The sequence below is a fragment of the Scyliorhinus canicula genome, chromosome 3, assembly GCF_902713615.1.
Source record: "Scyliorhinus canicula chromosome 3, sScyCan1.1, whole genome shotgun sequence".
Classification (NCBI taxonomy): Eukaryota; Metazoa; Chordata; class Chondrichthyes; order Carcharhiniformes; family Scyliorhinidae; genus Scyliorhinus; species Scyliorhinus canicula.
Genome location: NC_052148.1, coordinates 84,436,524 through 84,456,324, shown reverse-complemented (window position 1 = coordinate 84,456,324; position 19,801 = coordinate 84,436,524). Strand labels below are relative to the sequence as shown.

General features: G+C 42.8%; 1 protein-coding gene across 20 annotated transcripts in view; it reads right to left on the bottom strand.

Annotated features, from left to right (window-relative positions):
* LOC119962769 (protein unc-13 homolog B-like) overlaps window positions 1–19,801 on the bottom strand; it is a 746,238-nt gene that overhangs the window by 154,120 nt on the left and 572,317 nt on the right. For all 20 annotated transcript variants that reach the window (XR_005459949.1, XM_038790824.1, XM_038790825.1 and 17 more), the window contains 4 exons: window positions 9,448–9,563; window positions 4,482–4,645; window positions 2,754–2,904; window positions 760–828 (listed from right to left, as the gene is read on the bottom strand). Coding sequence is in view for 19 of the 20 variants with exons in the window: in XM_038790824.1 (XP_038646752.1) it covers window positions 760–828; window positions 2,754–2,904; window positions 4,482–4,645; window positions 9,448–9,563 (500 nt within the window). In the remaining variant the exon portion in view is untranslated. The remainder of the gene's footprint in view (window positions 1–759; window positions 829–2,753; window positions 2,905–4,481; window positions 4,646–9,447; window positions 9,564–19,801) is intronic.

Sequence of the window (19,801 nt, the reverse complement as noted above, 5' to 3'; positions counted from 1 at the left end):
ATAGAACAGTACAGCACAGAACAGGCCCTTCGGCCCTCGATGTTGTGCCGAGCAATGATCACCCTACTTAAACCCACGTAACCCGTATACCCGACAATCCCCCCATTAACCTTACACTACGGGCAATTTAGCGTGGCCAAGCCACCTAACCCGCACATCTTTGGACTGTGGGAGGAAACCGGAGCACCCGGAGGAAACCCACGCACACACGGGGAGGACGTGCAGACTCCACACAGACAGTGACCCAGCCGGGAATCGAACCTGGGACCCTGGAGCTGTGAAGCATTGATGCTAACCACCATGCTACCGTGAGGCCCCTTAATAGAGACCCATTGATGGGAAATTAGTACATGTTGAAAACATTTCTCATGAATGTGAAAATGTGAGTGTTTTTAAATTCAAATGGGAAACAAGCAGCGAGGCACAAAACAGTAACTCAAGAAGAGGCTCTAATGACATCAAAACCCATAACAAGTTGAGCTCGAGTAGTTTGCAAAGCAGAATCACAACAAAAATAGTTCTGTAAATATACTTCCACTCATCTCTTTTTGACTGTTGAATGCAAACATCATGATCAGCTCAACTGAAGTGCTGAGATTTATAATGACAGAGGCAATGTAGTATCCAGTTAAGTCTGATGTTTTCTGTTCCACTGTCACATTGGATTACCAAGAAAAGGTGCAGAGTTTACTGAGGAAATTATTATGCAGTATTTTTCTGTTGTATATTCATTAGGTAGGAAACACAATTTTCACTCACCCTATACATGGACAGGTCAATGCGAAGAGAATTGTGTAGTTGGTCAAGTAGTTTCACAAATCTTTCTTTCTGATTTGTTAATACAGAAATAAATAATTAGAATGACTACTGTACAAAAATGAAAGTTCTTGCCATTAAAAGCCATAATCTACAATAGACAAAGCATGTTGGAAGTGTTATTATTGCATGGCAACATATTTGGAAATCTAATTACTTTTTAATGACTTTACTCATTTTGTTTACAATTTTACGAACTACTTTTTATGGTTTCTCCTTTCAATCACCAAAACTAGTCTGTAAATGTTTTCCCCTTTGTGTTGTTTTTCATCTATTTTGAACAAAAGTATAAATATGACTTAGGCTGAATTCTAGTCCTTCTCAGCACCTAGTTATTGTTAAAGGTTTTAATAATATGAATTAGTGCACCTAGCAGTTGCTAAATGACAGTTAATGAATTAGCATAATGTAAAATAAACTGTTTTATGCAATACTTAAACAGCCGACAGGAGTAAAAACAAATAATTCTCTAAATATAACCTTGATATCAAGCTACATAACAAACACAAACAGCTGAGTTATTCTTATGGTTATATTAATGAAATAATACAAACCATATGCATTTATTTAGAACACATATAGCAAATTGAAGCATGATTGGCAATGATGGTACTCTGTATCCCACCCAGTGGCTGCGATTTAGCCAAAATGTTAGCCATGGGCGCAAATTCCGTAATGACTGCTAAATCTTGCAAGAGGCCAAAAACGCAATTTGCTCCGGCAAGAATCCAGAGTGAGATCTTCTCCAGCCCCCCCCAGCCCCCCGCCGCTAATGGCATGATTAGGCTCACGCCTATGGTGATACGTATATTTTGTAATACATTTAAGTGTGATTAGTGGGCTTAACACCACTACTTCCGCTCTCACTGTATGTTCCCACCCACCCATCACACCAGAGCGAATCACGACTGTTTTCAGAGACAAAAACCAGTTGTGACGACCACGCTGGGGGCACACAGTCAGGTACAGCCTCTGGGTGGCGAGGGATATGGCTGGGCAGTGTCCTAGCATTGCCACCTGGCAGTGTCAACTTGGCAGTGCAAGGCGCGGACCCGTGGGGGGCTCCATTGGGAGGGGGACCTCACTCCATTGCTTCTGGAAGATGGGTTGGGTCGAAGTCTGTGAAGGGTAATTGGGCTGGAACCTGGAAAATGGGGTGGGGGGTGCCAGTGATGAGGAGGAAGGTCGAGTATCTGACCAGGAAGGGGGCTGCTGCGGCTGAGGGGAAGGGGGGGGGGGGGGGGAGAGAGCCTCAGATGAGCAGGGGGGCCGGAGCCTCGGATGAGGGGGGCGGGAGCCTCAGATGAGCAGGGGGGCCGGAGCCTCGGATGAGGGGGGCGGGAGCCTCGGATGAGGAGGGGAGCCGGAGCCTCGGATGAGGGGGGGAGCCGGAGCCTTGGATGAGGAGGGTGGATTGTCCCAATCTTTGCGTCGTGGGAGGGTCCCAATCTCTGTGGGAAGGGGTGGCCAGGTCTTTTGTTTAAACTGGAGATCGGGTGCCTTTTTATGGTCTATGGATTTCTGGCTTTGAAGACTTCTTTAGGCTCTGTCCCTCTAGCTGACTGTCTGTGTCTCGCTTTCCCTTTTAAATTGGACAGAGTCTTGTTCAACACGGTGGGAAAATCCACACTGGTTTTCTCGTTTAAGCCTCCTCACCCAGGAGCTTCTCAATCTCATCTCGACTGTTTCAGAGAAGCTGTGTGTGGAAATCAGGAGAAGAACACAGAGCAAGGGCAAGTCAACTGGTACTGCTCTCACAGATCTGGAACTGGTCATCCCTGTGAGCACCTTGGAGCAAAATGCCAGTGTGATCACCCCCTGAATTTGGAAATGATGTATAACATGGGAAAATAACAGACTCGCAGGATAACAGTTGATGAAAATGTAAATAAAAATAAGTGACACAAAATCTGAAGCAACTGTACGCAAGAACATACCCCAAAATTTGAAGCAGCGAAGCGGTCAGAGGCAGATACATTGGTAGAGGCAGTGGTATGTGCATAGTATGCATTGATATTAGCTAACAAGGTACTCATTACTGCTGGCACTCCAGGGCACATGTACTTAGAAGACAAACAAGCAAAATGCCTGCAACGGCAGAAGCATACAATTAGATATTTAGTACTCATTCACAATGGAAACAAAAAAAGCTTTAAGCTTACTGCTACATTTTTCAAATACCTCCAGCAAAGCCAAAGTTTGTAACCCATGATAATAAAAAAAAACTCACTTTCAGTTTTAATATGAAACAAATTGATCATAAATAACATAAGGTCAGCTGGCATCTGAAAATAGGTTGACATTTCAGGTAAAGACATAGATGCCTATGTGACACATTAATCCATCTTATCTCAGAAGATGTTTTTATTTCGGATTGCCGAACATTTGTACTTTTTCCCCATCTCACAGCTCACTCTGAAGTTCATAGCCTTCTTTCAGCTATTTCAATTTGAAATATCTGCTTTGTACATCTTTTGTGTTGTATCAGACAGCTTACAAGCCGTGGATATTAACTCCTCCCTCACAAAAAAAACATGAAAATTTCAGCAAGTAAAATCGCACAATAACATTCAAGTAATTATATTATTCATTTATTTTTAGCCAAAATGCTAAGGGTAATTTTAATCCAATTGACTGAGCGAACACCAGGTGGACAGGCAGATAAAACTGCCCGAAAGACTAACCAGCCGGCATCCCATAACCTTTCCATTTAAAGGGCACCCACTGGAAACTAAATATGCAGATTGTCATCAGGTTTCATCTGCTATCTTAAATGGTAGTTTGGGTAGATAAGCCACTGTGGCCTGCCAGATTTAACTTGTGAGGAGAAGAGACAGGGCCACAAGAGGACCATGCAGATAAGTCTTTCTGCTCCACTTTCCTTCTGGGACAAGGGAGGCTTCACACAAGGAAATTTTAGGCCTCCTGGTTTCAGGCGCTCCATCACCCAGTACAGGATCCTCCCAATCCTCTTCCCTGTGATTTTGGTCGCAGGTGGCAGCCTCCTGCCACATGGCATTCTATTGGCTGGCCAGCTGCCATATCCATCTGTGTTGAGGTGGGAAACTAACCAGGTGCTTGTATACAGGGCTTTGGATTTCAGAGTTTCTGGGTCATGCTGCCTGATGCGCTAACAATTGCACACAGAAACATGAAACGGTACAAAAGAGGCTTTATTACCGTGAGATGTTATTCCCTCAAGTGGAGCTGTAAAATGGCAGCTCAGGAGACCTCATGGATATTTATACTGCTCCCTGTGGACGGAGCTAGCCGGCAGGGGCTTACTGACAAACTATGCAGGGGCTTACCAACAAACCTGTAATAGCAGGTACTATTGTACATCCCCTAATAGAGGCAGACACACATATATATATATATATATATACAGTGGTATTACCACACTGCCAGGACAGTGCCACCTGCCTCAGCACCGGGCTGCTGATTCCTGTCCCAAGTAAAGGTCAGGCCTAATATCTGTTCTCAGGCTATTGCGCTCATTAAGACGCATGCCATAAAATAACTGTTGAACCACTAGACTTTATTTGAGCTGGTTTCCATTGCAATCTTATTCTATTCATTGCATTATTTGGTGAATAGGAATGCTCAGGTTTTATTTCTTCTTTAAGTTATCACTCGTCCTCCTCAACATTATGTTTTAAACTTACGTCATTGCCTGGTAAATGGATTCTATGCCATAACGCATCGCAAACTCATCCACTATTTCTTGTGCAGTCTCATCAAAATAAACCTTCCATGCATCATCACCTTTTGCATCTGGTATTTTTACAACCCCACTACTCTGAAGGTCTGTGAGAGAGTGGAAAAGGTTCTGCAAAAGAGGAATGCTGAGAAGTTTAGCATTAAGCAACATTTAGAAGTACAGCATGTAATCCAGAGCACCAAGCATTTTCCACTCGTATCTAACTTTTGAAAGTAAGCAGAGTGTTTCAAAAAATAGTTGCAGCATCCATGACATTGTGAAATTGTGAAGCCATTCCAAGTTGTTATGGTTGCACAATTTTGACATAAATAATTAAAATGGATCACCATAATATTCCCTTCCATGGAGGAGGATAAAAAGGTAATGGCTCAGTGGCATGTAAAATATTGTCTCAAGCTTAGCCATTGTTTTCTTACACACGCTGAATCTCATCACCACAAACCAGCTGCATTAGATAAAATGTAACTGGATTTAAAATAAATGTTTTCCTGATTTGAGACACTGTCTGCTTCCACAGCCATTGCTGCCCATCTACTGGAGAACTTGTCCATTCCTTCACCAAATTAAGATTCACCTTTCTCTAATGCCCTTTGACATAGGAACTCATCCAAAGAGCCAGAGATCAAGCCCTCACAAGCATTTTGTTCCACATTCTCATCATTCCCATCCTCTCTAAACTTCACTGGCCATCCATTGCCCGTGAGCTTGAAATTTTTGATCCAGTTTACAAATCTCTCCATGGCCGTGTTCCACTTTACATCCTTTTGATTTACATTCCGGTATGGAACCGACACCCTTCTAAACTTGGACTTCTGTCTCTTTGCTCCTTTTTCTCCACTCCAAAACATTGCAGGGTTTTTTTTGCAAGTCTTTAATTCCTCTGTGGCCATGGGGGTAGTGCCAGAGGACTGGAGAACAACTAATGTTATTCCACTTTTCAAGAAGGGTGGTCCAGGTAAGCCAGGGTGCTGGACGGGTACAGTCATCCGCAAACATCCCCACTTATTTTTTTTTTTAAATTTTAGTGTACCCAATTCATTTTTCCCAATTAAGGGGCAATTTAGGGTCGCCAATCCACCTAGCCTGCACATCGTTAGATTGTGAGGGTGAAACGCACGCAAACATGGGGCGAATGTGCAAACTCCACACAGACAGTGACCCAGAGCCAGGAATGAACCTGGGACCTCGGCGCCATGAGGCAGCAGTGCTACCCGCTGCCAAACCGTGCTGCCCAAACATCTCCACTTCTGACCTGATGATGGAAAGGAGGTCATTGATGAAGCAGTTGAAGATGGTTGGGCCTCGGACACTACCCTGCGGAACACTGGCAGTGATGTCCTGCAGCTGAGATGATTTTTTTTTTTTTTTATAAATTTAGATTACCCAATTATTTTTTCCAATTAAGGGGCAATTTAGTGTGGCCAATCCACCTACCCTGCACATTTTTTTGGGTTGTGGGGGCTAAACCCACGCAGACACGGGGAGAATGTGCAAACTCCACACGGACAGTGACCCAGAGCCGGGATCGAACCTGGGACCTCAGCGCCGTGAGGCGGTTGTGCTAACCACTAGGCCACCGTGCTGCCCTTGCAGCTGAGATGATTGACCTCCAACCACCACAGCCATCTTCGTTTGTTCCAGGTATGACTCAAACCAATGGAGAGTTTTCCCCCTGATTCCCATTGACTCCAGTTTTGCTCGGGCCCTTGATGCCACACTCGGTCAAAAATGCCTTGATGTCAAGGAAAGTGACTCTCACCTCACTTCTGGCATTCAGTTCTTATGTCCATGGTTGAATCAAGACTGTAAGGAGGTAAGGAGCTGAGTGACCCTGGCGGAACCCAAACTGAGCGTCTGTGAGCAGGTTGTTGCTCAGAGGCTTGCGGCTCTTTGGAACTCCTTGCCACAGAGAGCTGTGGGGCAGCGTCCTTGTGTATATTTAAGGATGAGATAGATATGTTCTTAATCAGTAAGGGAATCAAAGGTTACGGGGAAAGGGGAGGAAAGTGGACATGAGGAATGTAGAATCAGCCCTGTATTATGGGCCAGGGTTTGGAGAACCCCAAAGTGTATCATGGAGTTCACCTGACCTACGACAAGATTGTGGTATGGGTAGCACACGGTCCACTCTACAAGTGTGGTGCAACAGAGCTATGCAGTACTTTTATATTAAAACAATATTTATTTATGAAACCAGTTAACACTTTATAAACCCACAGTAAACAACTTAACAACTATCAACACCAATAAATCCCCAAAGAATACAGTACTCGATAGATAACCCTTAATAAATTCCAAAACAACATCCGGAAGACAAAAGACCCTTTTTAACACAGAGATCAGGTTTAAATTCACTTTGAAATCACCCAATTGATTTGGAGACAGTCTTTAGTTTGCAGAGTGATCCTTATGCAGCTCCTTGCTTTGCCTTATAAACACCCATTTCTTAAACACCCATTTCTTAAAGGTACTCTTACATGACACCTGATTCTATTGAATAGCGGAGCAGGCTTGAGGGGTTAAATGGCCTATTCCTGTTCCTATTTGTTATGTTCTTATGGTCTAACTATGGATGGGCAATAAATGTTGGTCGAGCCAGTGACACCCACATCCCGTAAAAGAATTTTGAAAAAAATTTGTATTCCCCATCTTAATATCTTTATTGTCCTCCTGTTTCCCCATGCTGGTGTACACTCTTTCCTCCTTATTGTTAAGTGTGCCAAATGTCTTCTTGCGCAAGGCAGCCCTTTATAAATGCAAGTTGTTTCAATTTGGGTATCCAAATAGAATTTTCTTCTGTCACTACATAGTTATTTATTTCAATTGGGCTGTATTCTTTCTTCATATAGACATGAGACACAAGGACTATGACCATACTAGTCTTGACTACGGCCATGCTAGTCTGAAAATGCCTGATCTCATCTGATTGTGGAAGCTGAACAGACAGGCCTGGTTAGTTCTTGGATGGGAGACCGCCTGGGAATACCAGGTGCAGTCGGCTCTCTGTAGGGATATAGGCCAAATGCGGGTAAGTGGGACTAGCTTAGTGATAGAAACTGGGTGGCATGGGCAAGCTGGACCGAAGGGCCTGTTTCCATTCTGTAAACATCTATGACTAAGTCATGTTAAGGAGACAACTGAAACCGGGGTTTAAACCTGCCAGTTCTCATCTGCTATCAATGTCTAATCAATGCTGAGACAATCAGGAATACTGCCAGAAAGGTATCTTCAAAATCCTCAGCCGAGTACTGTTCAAAATACCGTAATGATGCTCGTGAATTTTGGGGTTATGGTAGATTCAGTCAGACCAGCAGGGATGGGAGAGCATTGACAGTAAAGATCTATTCATTTGATAAAAGATTATACTTCAGGGAATCACTAAAAGATTTAAAAACTAGTATTCAGCAGTTTTCCTTGACAAATCAAAAATGCTATTAATGCAAGTCATTGTTGTTGGGGCATTGATGTTCGCTGTAATACAACTCCTGCCCACGCAACTAAGATCAGTTAACTGAACAAACAGGGAATTATATCTGCAAATTTGTGATCTGTAGGGCTCCATCACTCCCATAATAAACTGACTGAGCCAGTGAGACAACTGCTGATTCTACTTCTAATCCTCTCTGAATTCAATATTTTTGGAAAATCACAGGAGGTTCAAAGAAGAAAGATCAATAGAGCAGGGAGTACATGCCACCATATGTTTATATATCTATGTACACAAAGGAACACAATTTCTGAAATGAAATAAGTGATATAATTTTGCGAGAAATATGAAAAGCCTTTCAAATATGAAAGCCTGTTTGAAAAATCTAATCCCCATGTTCCTTCATTCTTATATTTTGTCAAACAGCTCCACAAACTCACAACTGTTAGTACAAAGGTTTTTGTCAAATGTTCTTGTACTGAAAGGAATTTAAGCTCATAATTTCCATGCAGCAAAAGTCAAATAGAAAATAGATATTAGAAAATGAAACAATTGCAATACGGCCAAAATGTGTAGCCCTACGTTTAGGAGGAAAAGGAAAAGGAGGGTGAGGAAAATCACCCTCTTCATTACAGCTGAAATTTCCAATCCTCTTGCTTGAGGGGCACCACCCGAAAAGATATTTAATCAAATTTACAAAACTCTCAATCCATGTTGTTTGATGAATTGTGTGCTCATTCAAGTAAAGCATGGCATAGCTGGGAAGGGAACATGTTTCCAATTTGGGCACCTACAGTGGCAGGAGCTAACAGTCCCACATTAGCTACAACACGATCCAATAAAGAATAAAGATTTCCTTCTCTGCACCTTAACACTAAACATGTGTGAGTCTTGTATCAAATCCCTAATTTCTCACACTAGCTATCTTTACTTTTTCTTTGTGTGAGAATGGCAAATTAGGAGCAGAACTGTGAAGATACAGCCATTATGGGGAGGAGGAGAGAGAGACACACAAGAAAGAGATAGACAGAGACAAGCGAACACTATCTAGTCCTGGTCGGATGTGAATTCAAATCTCAGATGTGGAAGAACAATGTTCTCATGCACTGTTTGCTCATGTTTCAACTTGGAAAATTAGACATGACCTTTAAAATAGCTTGCTGACCTGCCTGTGACACAATGTTACATGCAGCATTGTGTAATTTTCTTTAATTTAGTACTAAAAATAACCTGGTATCCTGTGATATAAATAACATGATTCACAATCAACATAACATCAAACTTTTAGAAGTCTACAAACAAATTACTTTCACATTTTATAAAAAATATTATATCCAGTTCTCACTGCTATGCATTCATAAGGACACACATGATTAATCACTTTGTAAAATTAGCATTTGTCAACAATTCATCACTCAATCACCCATACTTCATATGTCCTGAACTTACTCAATCACCCATACTTCATATATCCTGAACTTACTTCATGCAGACATGTATACTGGATATGATAGGGAGCGACTTTCTCTTCACCTTTGATTTCAACACTGATTTGCAGTCGAATAGCACCAGAGACTGCAGATTTATCTGTTCTCTTCTCTACAAAAGAAAACAAATTAACTCAGGATATGTGTTTCTTGCAGACATTCATCTTAATTAATTGTTCACCACAATGCAAAGTTCAACCAAAAAGATAATCACATTCAAGGCCTCCCAGCTGTGAAAAAAACTAAAATATTAAAAGACAATCAAACTTTGGCCAAAGCTCGGACAAAACTAAAAGGCTTTCAGGAGAATTGAATCTTGATTGAGCAGAGGCTCTGATAACAGCATTTTGTGATCTTAAAGGCGCACAGCACAATACTTCTCGTAAAATAATGCCATTGGGGATAGCTTGTCCTGATAATTGATGGATTGAAAATTGGGCAAGCTGCACTTTTCTCACCAAAAGTCCCTTCATTGGCTCGGGTAATTCTATGAACATAATTCTTCAACAAAAAAAAACAGCAACCCTCAACTAGGGAACTGCTATAACAACATAGCAGTCTGACTGTTATCCATGGGTGTCCAGTAGAAGAACCAGTCAAAGTAATTTGTCTACAAAATGTAATGAGAGTATCATCCCTCTGAAATCCAAAGTGAGGTGAGAGTGACCACACTTGATACTAGGCCAGCCTTTGATCGAGTGTGGCATCAAGGAGCTCAAGCAAAATTGGAGTCAATGGGAATTGGCTGAAAATTCACCATTGGTTGGAGTCTTACATAGCACAATGGAAGATGGTTGTGATTGTTGGCAGCCAATCACAGTCCCAGGACTTCACCACAGGTGTTCCTCAGGGTAGTGTCTGAGACACAATCTTCTTCAGCTGCTTCCCCCATCAAAGGGTCAGAAATTGAATAATTGCAGACTATTGCGCAATGTTCAGCACCATTTGTGACTCCTCAGATATTAAAGCAGTCCATGATGAGACAGTGGTGTAGTGGTATTATCACTGGACCAGTAATCCAGAGATCCAGATTAAAGCTGTGGGGATCTGGGTTCGAGCCCCACCACAGAAGATAGTGAAACTTGGATCTGGAATAAAAATCTGGAATTAAAAGTTGATTGCCATAAAAAAACATCTGGTTCATTAATGTCCTTTAGGGAAGGAAATCTGCTATTCTTATCTGATTTGGCCGACATGCGAGTCCAGATCCAGCTCCAGACCCTCTGAAATGGTCCAGTATGTCACTCAGTTCAAAGGAAATTAGGGATGGGCAACAAATGCTGGTCTAGCCACCCATACCCATATGTTGCGAATTATTTTCTTTTTAAATGTCCATATACAGGAAGGCCTGGACAACATTCAGGCTTGGGTTAGTAGGTGTCTAGTTTCATCCGTGCCATACAACTGCCAGTCAATGATCATCTCCAACAAGAGAGAATCCAAACATCCCCCCTTGGTATTACCATTGTTGAATCCACCACGATCAACACCCTGGGGGTTATAATTGACCAAAAATTGAACTGGACCAGTCACATAAAAACCGTGGCAAGAAGAACAAATCAAAGGCTGGAAATTTAGCAGTGAATAACTCACCTCCTGACCCCCAAAACCTGTCTGTAATCTGCAGTGCAATAAAATACTCTCTACTTGCACTCTTTACAGCACTCAAGAAGCCCAACACAATCAAAGCAACAAAACAACCCCAACGCAATCAAAGCAACAAAACAACCCATATGATTGACACCCCATTCACCACCTGAAACATTCACTCCCTCCATCGCCCACACACAGAGGCAGTGTGTACAATCTCCAAGATGCACTGCAGCACCTCACCAAGGTTCTTTCAACAGCACCTTCCAAGCCTGTCACCTCGACCATCTGGAACAGCCATTTTCAAAGTGGGGGTCGCAACCCACGGGTGGGTCGCGGGCGGATATTGGGAGGGTCATGGAGCCAGCCATCGCGGCGTTCCCGATGGTGGGAAATCACTGGCAACTACCGCAGCATCCAGCTTTTAACAATGCTGGCTGCGAGCGGCTTTGAAAATGACGGCCGCGACCGGCTAAAAAAATGCGGGCCCACTGCGCGCGCGTGTCCGCTCATCGGTGCGCAGGCAGCCCGGGAGTTTTGGGACCTGAACCTGGGGTCAAAGTGCGATCGCAGCATGGCGGCGGCTGACTGGGTGGTGATGAACAAGGCTATGACCTCAATCTGTTTTGCATCCCTAAACATTACTGTAATGATCTCTCATGGTTTAATCGTGGACACAACTGAACGTTAATGAAAGCCATGGGGAATCATCACATCATCACCCTCTGTGTATGAAACATGGCTATAAGTTTTCTGCTGACCTTTTAGACTACATTGAAGCACTGAATTGAAACAGTGATCAGTCAATCCCAATGACGGTGAACATCATCCGCTTGAAGAGTTACTGTAATGATCAGTCAACAGGGGAGCTACTTAGAGTTTACGAACTGAGGTACAAAATCCACACTCTCCTCCCGTGAACCTGATTGGAGTGAGATCATGAGGACCAAGCAGGCTCGCCTCTTACCTTGAAGGTAAGAGAAAATGGTGGGTCGCGAATGTCGGCCGCGTGGGTCATGGAGGTCGGCCGGCATGGTCATGAAAGTCGACTAGCGTGGGTTGTGAAGTTTGGCAGGCGTGGGTCCCAAAGGTCAGCAGCGTGGGTCCCGAAGATTGGCCGGTTGGTAAAATGGGTCCCCAGAAAAAAAGTTTGAAAAACATTTATCTAGAAGGACAAGAGCAGCAGATGCATAGGAACATCACCTGCAAGCTCCCCTTCAATCCAGACTGAGAGCTATATCACCATTTCTTTATCGTCACTGGGTCATAATCCTGGAACTACCTCCCTAATAGCACTGTGGGTGTACCTACATCACTTGGACTTTAGCGCTTCAAGGCAGTGACTCATCACCACCTTCTCAAGGTCAATTAGAATGAGCAATAAATGCTGACCTAGCTGGTGTGTATGCATCCTGTGAAAAAAACATTTTAAAGTACAAACAAAAGTACAATTTCTGACATAAACACCCAGTTTTTCAAATTAATTTCTCGATATTTCAAGGTATTTAATATTGGACAATGTTTACCTAAATGAGAACAACAACTGGCATTTATGTAGCACATTTAACATTGTAAAACATCTCAAACAGAACTTAAGTCACATATGTGGTGATATGCATCACTGTAAATACACAAGGGGTTAATGTAAATACACAAGACTAGATAGACACTAGAGGGAGCACCAGAGACATGACACACAGACATTCAACCAATAGGCCAGTAAGATAGGACACAACCAATGGGCATTCACGACACACACACACACAGAGGTGACACTACCACAGGAGGGCATTACACCAACCCATATAAAAGTACACAGCACACATGATCTTCCTCTTTCCAGTGGAGACTCTCAGTGAGTACACAGGGTTAATTTGAAACACATCACACCCACCACGTGGATTATAGCAGACTGGTTCATCAGTCTGAGTAGCTATAGCAGGGTTAACAGGAGAGTCGAATCCAAGTAGGAGAATTGTTAACAGTTTAATAAACGTGTTAAAGCTATCTCCAGGTCTGAACCTTCCTTTGTCAGAGTGCACATCAAGGAAGCAGCTTATGCTAAGTCAAGAGCATAACAAAACAACATATGGAGAATCTAGGCTAATGAGAAGTTTTATGTCTTCTTTGTCTGGATCCAAGGTGGAAATTGCACTTTGTGACAGTTACCTGACAATTCTGTAGGTTAAATGATTATCACATTTAGACGTATCATCTGAGTATTACCTGGAGACGCAAGAGATTTTCTGACTGACTAATAATGTACTAATACAAAACTGAAAGCAGACTCTTGTAAATATCCTAGCAGAAAGTCCAAGGGTGAAATATACTGACAAAATAAAATTAAAGCAATGAACAATTATACATTTGCAACACTCGAGTCAGTGGTTGAATATTCATGAACAGCATTTCCCTTCCCTAATCATTCTCGATTAATACACACACAAGAAGTACAGATTATACCCGTTTATTTCTATTTATGCCATCAATTCACCTATTTTATTGCGAATGTTGCATGCACTCAGATAGAGTGCCTTTAATTGTACCTTTTTAACATTATTTTGTATTTTGATTCTATTTGACGTTGGCATTTGTTTCTGCTGCCTTTGACTTTCATTTACCAAGTTTCTACTTCCCTTTACCAGCTTTGTTTTTCTCATAGCTGAATCCCCTCAGGTTGCCATTCCCTTGACAGCCTAGTTTAAATTCAACATACTACCAAATCTTCTACTGAGAATATTAGTCCTGCTGATGTGCAACCCATCCTTGTAAAGAGACCCCCTGCCCAAGAACAGGTCCCAATGCTCCAAAAGGTTTAAATAATTTTATTATTTTAAGTATTAATGCTTCAAAAAATGGCACAAGTGCATTGTGTATTTTGATGCACACTTGAAACACTTGATGATAAATTGAACCAACTTGTACATATTTGAAATATGTTTGCAGAAAAAATAAAAGAACAAATGGATATTTGCAGCCACATACCCACCAACTCCAACATGTTGCCCCCATGAAACACACCTTCCCCGCACCCTCCCAATCCCCTGCCAGAATTCCACAGCAACCACTCCCTCCGTGAAACCATGGCCCACTCCTTCATCACTCCTAATTATTTATCCCTTCCCACAGCACCTCCCTTGCAATTGCAGATGGTGCAACATCTTCCACTTTACCTCCTCCCTTCTCATTGTTCAAGGCTCCAAACATCCGTTCAAGTGAAACAGTCGAGCAACAGAGCACCCCCCGATTAACTCAATGCATTCTCTGCTCGTTTCGAGCAGGAAGCCAACAAACCATTGCCAACTTCCCCAACAGCCTCGGACACACCCATACCTACCGTCACAGCCTCAGAAGTCAGATCAGTCTTCTTGAAAGTGAACCCATGGAAAGCGACAGGTCCTGACAGAGTCCCTGGTTGTCAGATCCTGCACGGACCAACTGGTGGGTGTGTTCACAGACATCTTCAACTCTCCCCACTCCGTTTCAAAGTTTCCACCTGCTTCAAGAAGACCACTAACATATCGGTGCCAAATAAGAACCAGGCAACGTGCCTCAAAGACTACCCTCCGGTAGCCTTGACATCTATCATCATGAAGTGCTTTGAGAGGTTGGTCATGAGGCACATCAACTCCATACTCCCAGAATGCCTTGACCCACTGCAATTCACACACTGCCACAACTGGTCCACAGCAGACGCTATTGTAATAATATGTATATATGTAGACAAGTAAAGGGCTAATTATTACATCTCAGTGACACAACCACTAGAGGGCACCACTAGTTCCCACTATAAATATGAGAACTCAGAGGCTCTTCGGTGCTTCTAACTAGGGGTTTCTAGACAATAGAGTGTAAGAGAGATAGATCACAGCATAGTTAATATTAGATAGGAGCAGCACGTGTAGGTTAAATTATTTATTACTTTAATATAGCTTACTTGATTACTAGTTATAGTTCTGTGGACTTTGCAAACTCAATTTTAATCAATCGTTATCAATAAATAATAATAATAATTGCTTACTGTCACAAGTAGGCTTCAATGAAGTTACTGTGAAAAGCCCCTAGTCGCCACATTCCGGCACCTGTTCGGGGAGGCCGGTACGGGAATTGAACCTGCGCTGCTAGCCTTGTTCTTCATTACAAGCCAGCTGTTTAGCCCACTGTGCTAAATCAGCCCCTAATCAGTTTTGCTTTAAGTTAAAGATTGGTGGTTTCTTCAGAATCACACCATCAAATCATTCTGGATTACGAAGCAAAGAGTAACAATATATTACCAAAGAGTAATATAACAGCTGGCCCTACAGTCAGCCCTGGAGCAGCTCAACAACAAGGACTATTCAGACTCCTATTCATTGACTACATCTCCAGCTTCAAACCCACAATCCCAGCCAAGCTCATATCTAAACTCCAAAATCTAGGACTCGGACTCAGCTCCTCCATCAGCAACTGGGTCCTTGACTTCCTGACACATAGGCACAATCAGTATGGATAAACAATGACACCTCCTCCACGACAGTCCTTAAAACCGGGGTCCCGCAAGGCTGGTACTTAGCCTCCTACTATAATCCCCATACACTCAAGTCTGTGTTGCAAAATTCGGCTCCAACTCCACCTACAAGTTGGCTGATGTCACAACCATAGTGGGTCGGATCTCAAAAAGCGATGAGTCAGAGTACAGAAGGGAGGTAGAGAACCTAGTTGCATGATACAATGACAACAATCTCTCCCTCAATGTCAGCAAAACTAAGAAGCTTTAGGAAGCCAAGTGTATGCATCAATGGTACCGAGGTGGTTGACTGCTTCAAATTCTTAGGTGTACACATCACCAACAATCTGTTCTGGTCCACCCATATCAACACTATGACCAAGAAAGCAGAACAGTGCCTATCCTTCCACAGGAAACTATGGAAATTTGGCATGCCCGCATTGACTCTTACCAATTTTTAACAGATGCACTATAGAAAGCATCCTATCCAGCTGCATCACAGTCTGGTGTAACAACTGCTTGGCCAAAGACCGTAAGAAACTACAGAAAATCATGAACACAGCCCAGTCCATCATGCAAACGCACCTCCCGTCCATTAACTCTGTCTAAACCTCCCATTGCCTTGGGAAAGTGGGCAGCATAATCAAAGACTCCTCCCCCCGGGTTATTCTCTCTTCCAACTTCTTCCATCAAGCAGAAGACACAAAAGCCTGAGAACACGCACTAACAGACTCAAAAACAGCTCCTTGCCCGCTGTTACCAGACTCCCGAATGGCCCTCTTATGGACTGAACTGATCTCTCTCTGCATCTTCTCTACTGTTGTAGTACTATACTCCATCTCACCCGATGTCCATGTCCATGTATTTACATTGTGTATTTATCGTACGTCCTATGTTTTTCATCAATGGAACGATCTGCCTGGACTGTACGCAGAACAACACATTTCACTGTACCTCTCGACACGTGACAACAAATCTAAATCTAATCTAAAACATTTCACTTGCGCCTCCTTCAATTTGGTCTCCTGTATTTCCTACTCCCAATGCGGCATCCTCTACATTGGCTGACTAAATGCACACTGGGTGACCGCTTTGCAGAACACCTTCACTCAGCATGCAAGCATGACCCCATTTCAACTCAGCATCTTGCTCTCATGCCCACATGCCAGTTCTTGGCCTGCTGCAATGTTCCTGTGAAACCCAACACAAACTGCAGGAGCAGCACCTTATTGTTCAATTAGTCACATTACAGTCCTTGGGGCTCAACATTGAGTTCAACAACTTTTGCCTATAACCTTTGTTATGGGCCAGGGTTTAGAGAACCCCAAAGTGTATCATGGAGTTCACCTGACCCACAACTTTTACTAGATTGTGGTATGGGGAACACACAGCCCACTCTACAGGTGTGGTACAGCAGAAATGCAAAAGTATTTTTTAAAGCAAAGCAATGTTTATTCTATGAACTCAAGTTAACCTTTTTAAAACATACAGTGAACATCTTAGCAACCATTAATTCAAATACAACCCCCAAAGAATACAACACTAAGTAATCCTTTAAGCTTTTCTTTTAACATTCATGCGACGTAAAACACCTTTTACAAGAAGCACATCAGGTTAAAGTCACGACTGTTATTAGTTTTAAATCGATTTACAGTCTTTAAGTTACAGAGAGAGACTCATACACCTTCTGGCTGTGACTGCAGCTATCCAGCTCTGAAAACGAAACTAATACACACCTGGCAGCAAATAGCCTAAAACGAAAATGAAAGGTTGACAGACAGCCCAGCTCCACCCACTCTCTGACATCACTGCAGTAATAAACACTCATTTCTTAAAGGTACTCTCACATGACACCTTTCTCGAGCAGGGGTGCTTTCAATTGTCTGTAAGTGATTAAATCAACTCTAAATAGGTCACAGGCGAGCATAAATTATCCAGATCTCTTCCTACCTCAAACTAAAGGCGGCAACATCAAATACGCTCAGCAAAAAAAAAAAGTTTTTTTCAGGACCACAGGCCAGAATCGGCTCTGAAATTAAGGTTGCAAGGCGTGGTTAAATAGGTAGACATACACTAAGACACAGCATCGTTTATTATCTGTGCATGCGCAGACCAATGCGCATACACAAACGTGTATCAGCGACTATATTTGCAGCCATCTTGTGTTGGCAGAGGACACAGTGTTAATGCTCAGTGCGACAGGCAAATGGCTGGCTGCAGCCTGGACCCAGCAGCACCAATAGGTGGTCACCTCTGGAACTGCAGCCAGTCTCCAACAGTGATCATCGCTCAAGCTGCTTGGGGAGGTAAGTGGGAGGACATCTAAGTTTTGACAGGGTGAGGATAGCAAGTCTTGGACTCAGGTCAGATAGAGATGGGAAACCCTGGAGGAGCTGGCTGAGGGGGGATCTTCCTATGAGCTTGAGGGCATATCCAACCTTGATCCATCACGAGTCCAAGCAGTGAAAGCTGCTGGGCCTCTTACTTAACGCTGGTCTCCGCTCAGAGGACAACTTCAAGGTGGGTGCTAAGAGGTGCATAAGTGGCCTTAGAGCATTACACACAATTTGACATCCCCACCCAACTGCAAAACTGCCCCAAGGGAGACTAAATTTCTGTTCCCTGTGTAAATGGCCCATTTACCTTGGTTGTACATCATAACTAACGACTGGTGCACTTATACAGCTCAAGGAGGGAGACATCTGCCAAATTGTCTCCAACACGTACTGTAACATTTCATACTACTCGCAATGTTATTCTTAATCTGAGTAAGTAGCTGGAATAGCAGTACGGATGACATTTTTGTTTTCTTCTGCACCTGGAGGAAGAACACATCTTCCAATAGTTACAAGTCACTCTATGTACTGAATGGTTGTGAGACTAGATTAAGTCTATTCAGTAATTTTATCTTGTCCACACACACATGTATGGAAGATCTATTTATTACAAAGAAAGTTAATATCTCATGAATTATTTGAAATTGTGAGCAAGTACTATAACAGTGGAAAGTCCCAGGTGAGCGACCACTCACTTTTGATGACGGTTTTAGAAAATCACACAATTTATTCATATATTCAAATACCCTCCTACTCCCTGAAGGGTCCCCCGTGCCCGGCCCACACTTGGGCCAGGGTATTTATGTTGCAAGGTCCCCTAGGTTAAGGGCGGATCTGAGTGGCGTGATCGTACTCAGGTGAGGCTACTGGGCACCTGATGGTGCAGACCCCATGACCTTGGGTCAGGTTATAACACAAACAAAGGAAATCATGAACATTTCAACATGTTCAGCAATGTTTTCATTTATCTTAACTATTAGAATAAGGTAAGAATCCTTGCACTTATATGCCCCCTACCATGATCTCAGAACATCAAAAGTGCTTCACAATCAACAAATTACTTTTGAATTGTGGTTACTGGTGCAATGTTGGGACTCAGATCAACAGAGTGGCTCAGAAGCAACAATCCTACCACTGAGCCACAAGCTGCATTATACACAGCTTCAACATGCAAACAACAGCTAGCTACAGTATCCTCGCAATCCTGAATTTTGCAGACAGGACTCATTTCAACTTTAACAGATAATAAGGGGATTTTAAATTTATTTTCAGGCAAAACCCACAAAAATTTCAGCTACATTCTAAAAGCTGTTCTGCTGGGATGAGCTCCAATTAATCTGGACTAGAATCAGTGCCCTGGCAAATTAAATAATTAGGGAAGTAGACAGGACTTTAAACTAATAAATTGGCAGTGGGGTGACAGTATTCAGGAAATGTTAAATTAAAAAACAGCAGACACGTGAAGGCTCTCGAGCAGAGCAGTATTTTGGGTAAAAATAAGCAGAGTGGGTCAGGACAGAACAGAGCATCAAAGGGAATAGGGCATTAGTGACTTCGGTCACATCAGAGAAAACTAGAGAAAAATCAAAGGTAGGTGAATTCATAGAAATTAACAGATTTGATGTAATAGCTATTCGGGAGACACAGTTGACTGAGGTTGAAATTTAATATTCAAGATATTGAAGGGGATAGTCGGGGCGGTATGACGGTATAGTGGTTAGCACTGCTGCCTCACAGCAGCAGGGACCCGGGTTCAATTCCGACCTTGGGTAACTGTCTATGTGGAATTTTCAGGTTTATCCCGTGTCTGCGTGGATTTCCTCTAGGCGCTCCGGTTTCCGTCCACAGTCTAAAGATGTGCAGTTTAGGTAGATTGGCCATGTTAAATTGCCCCTTAGTGTAACCACAGGTTAGATGGGGTTACGGGCATAGGGCAGG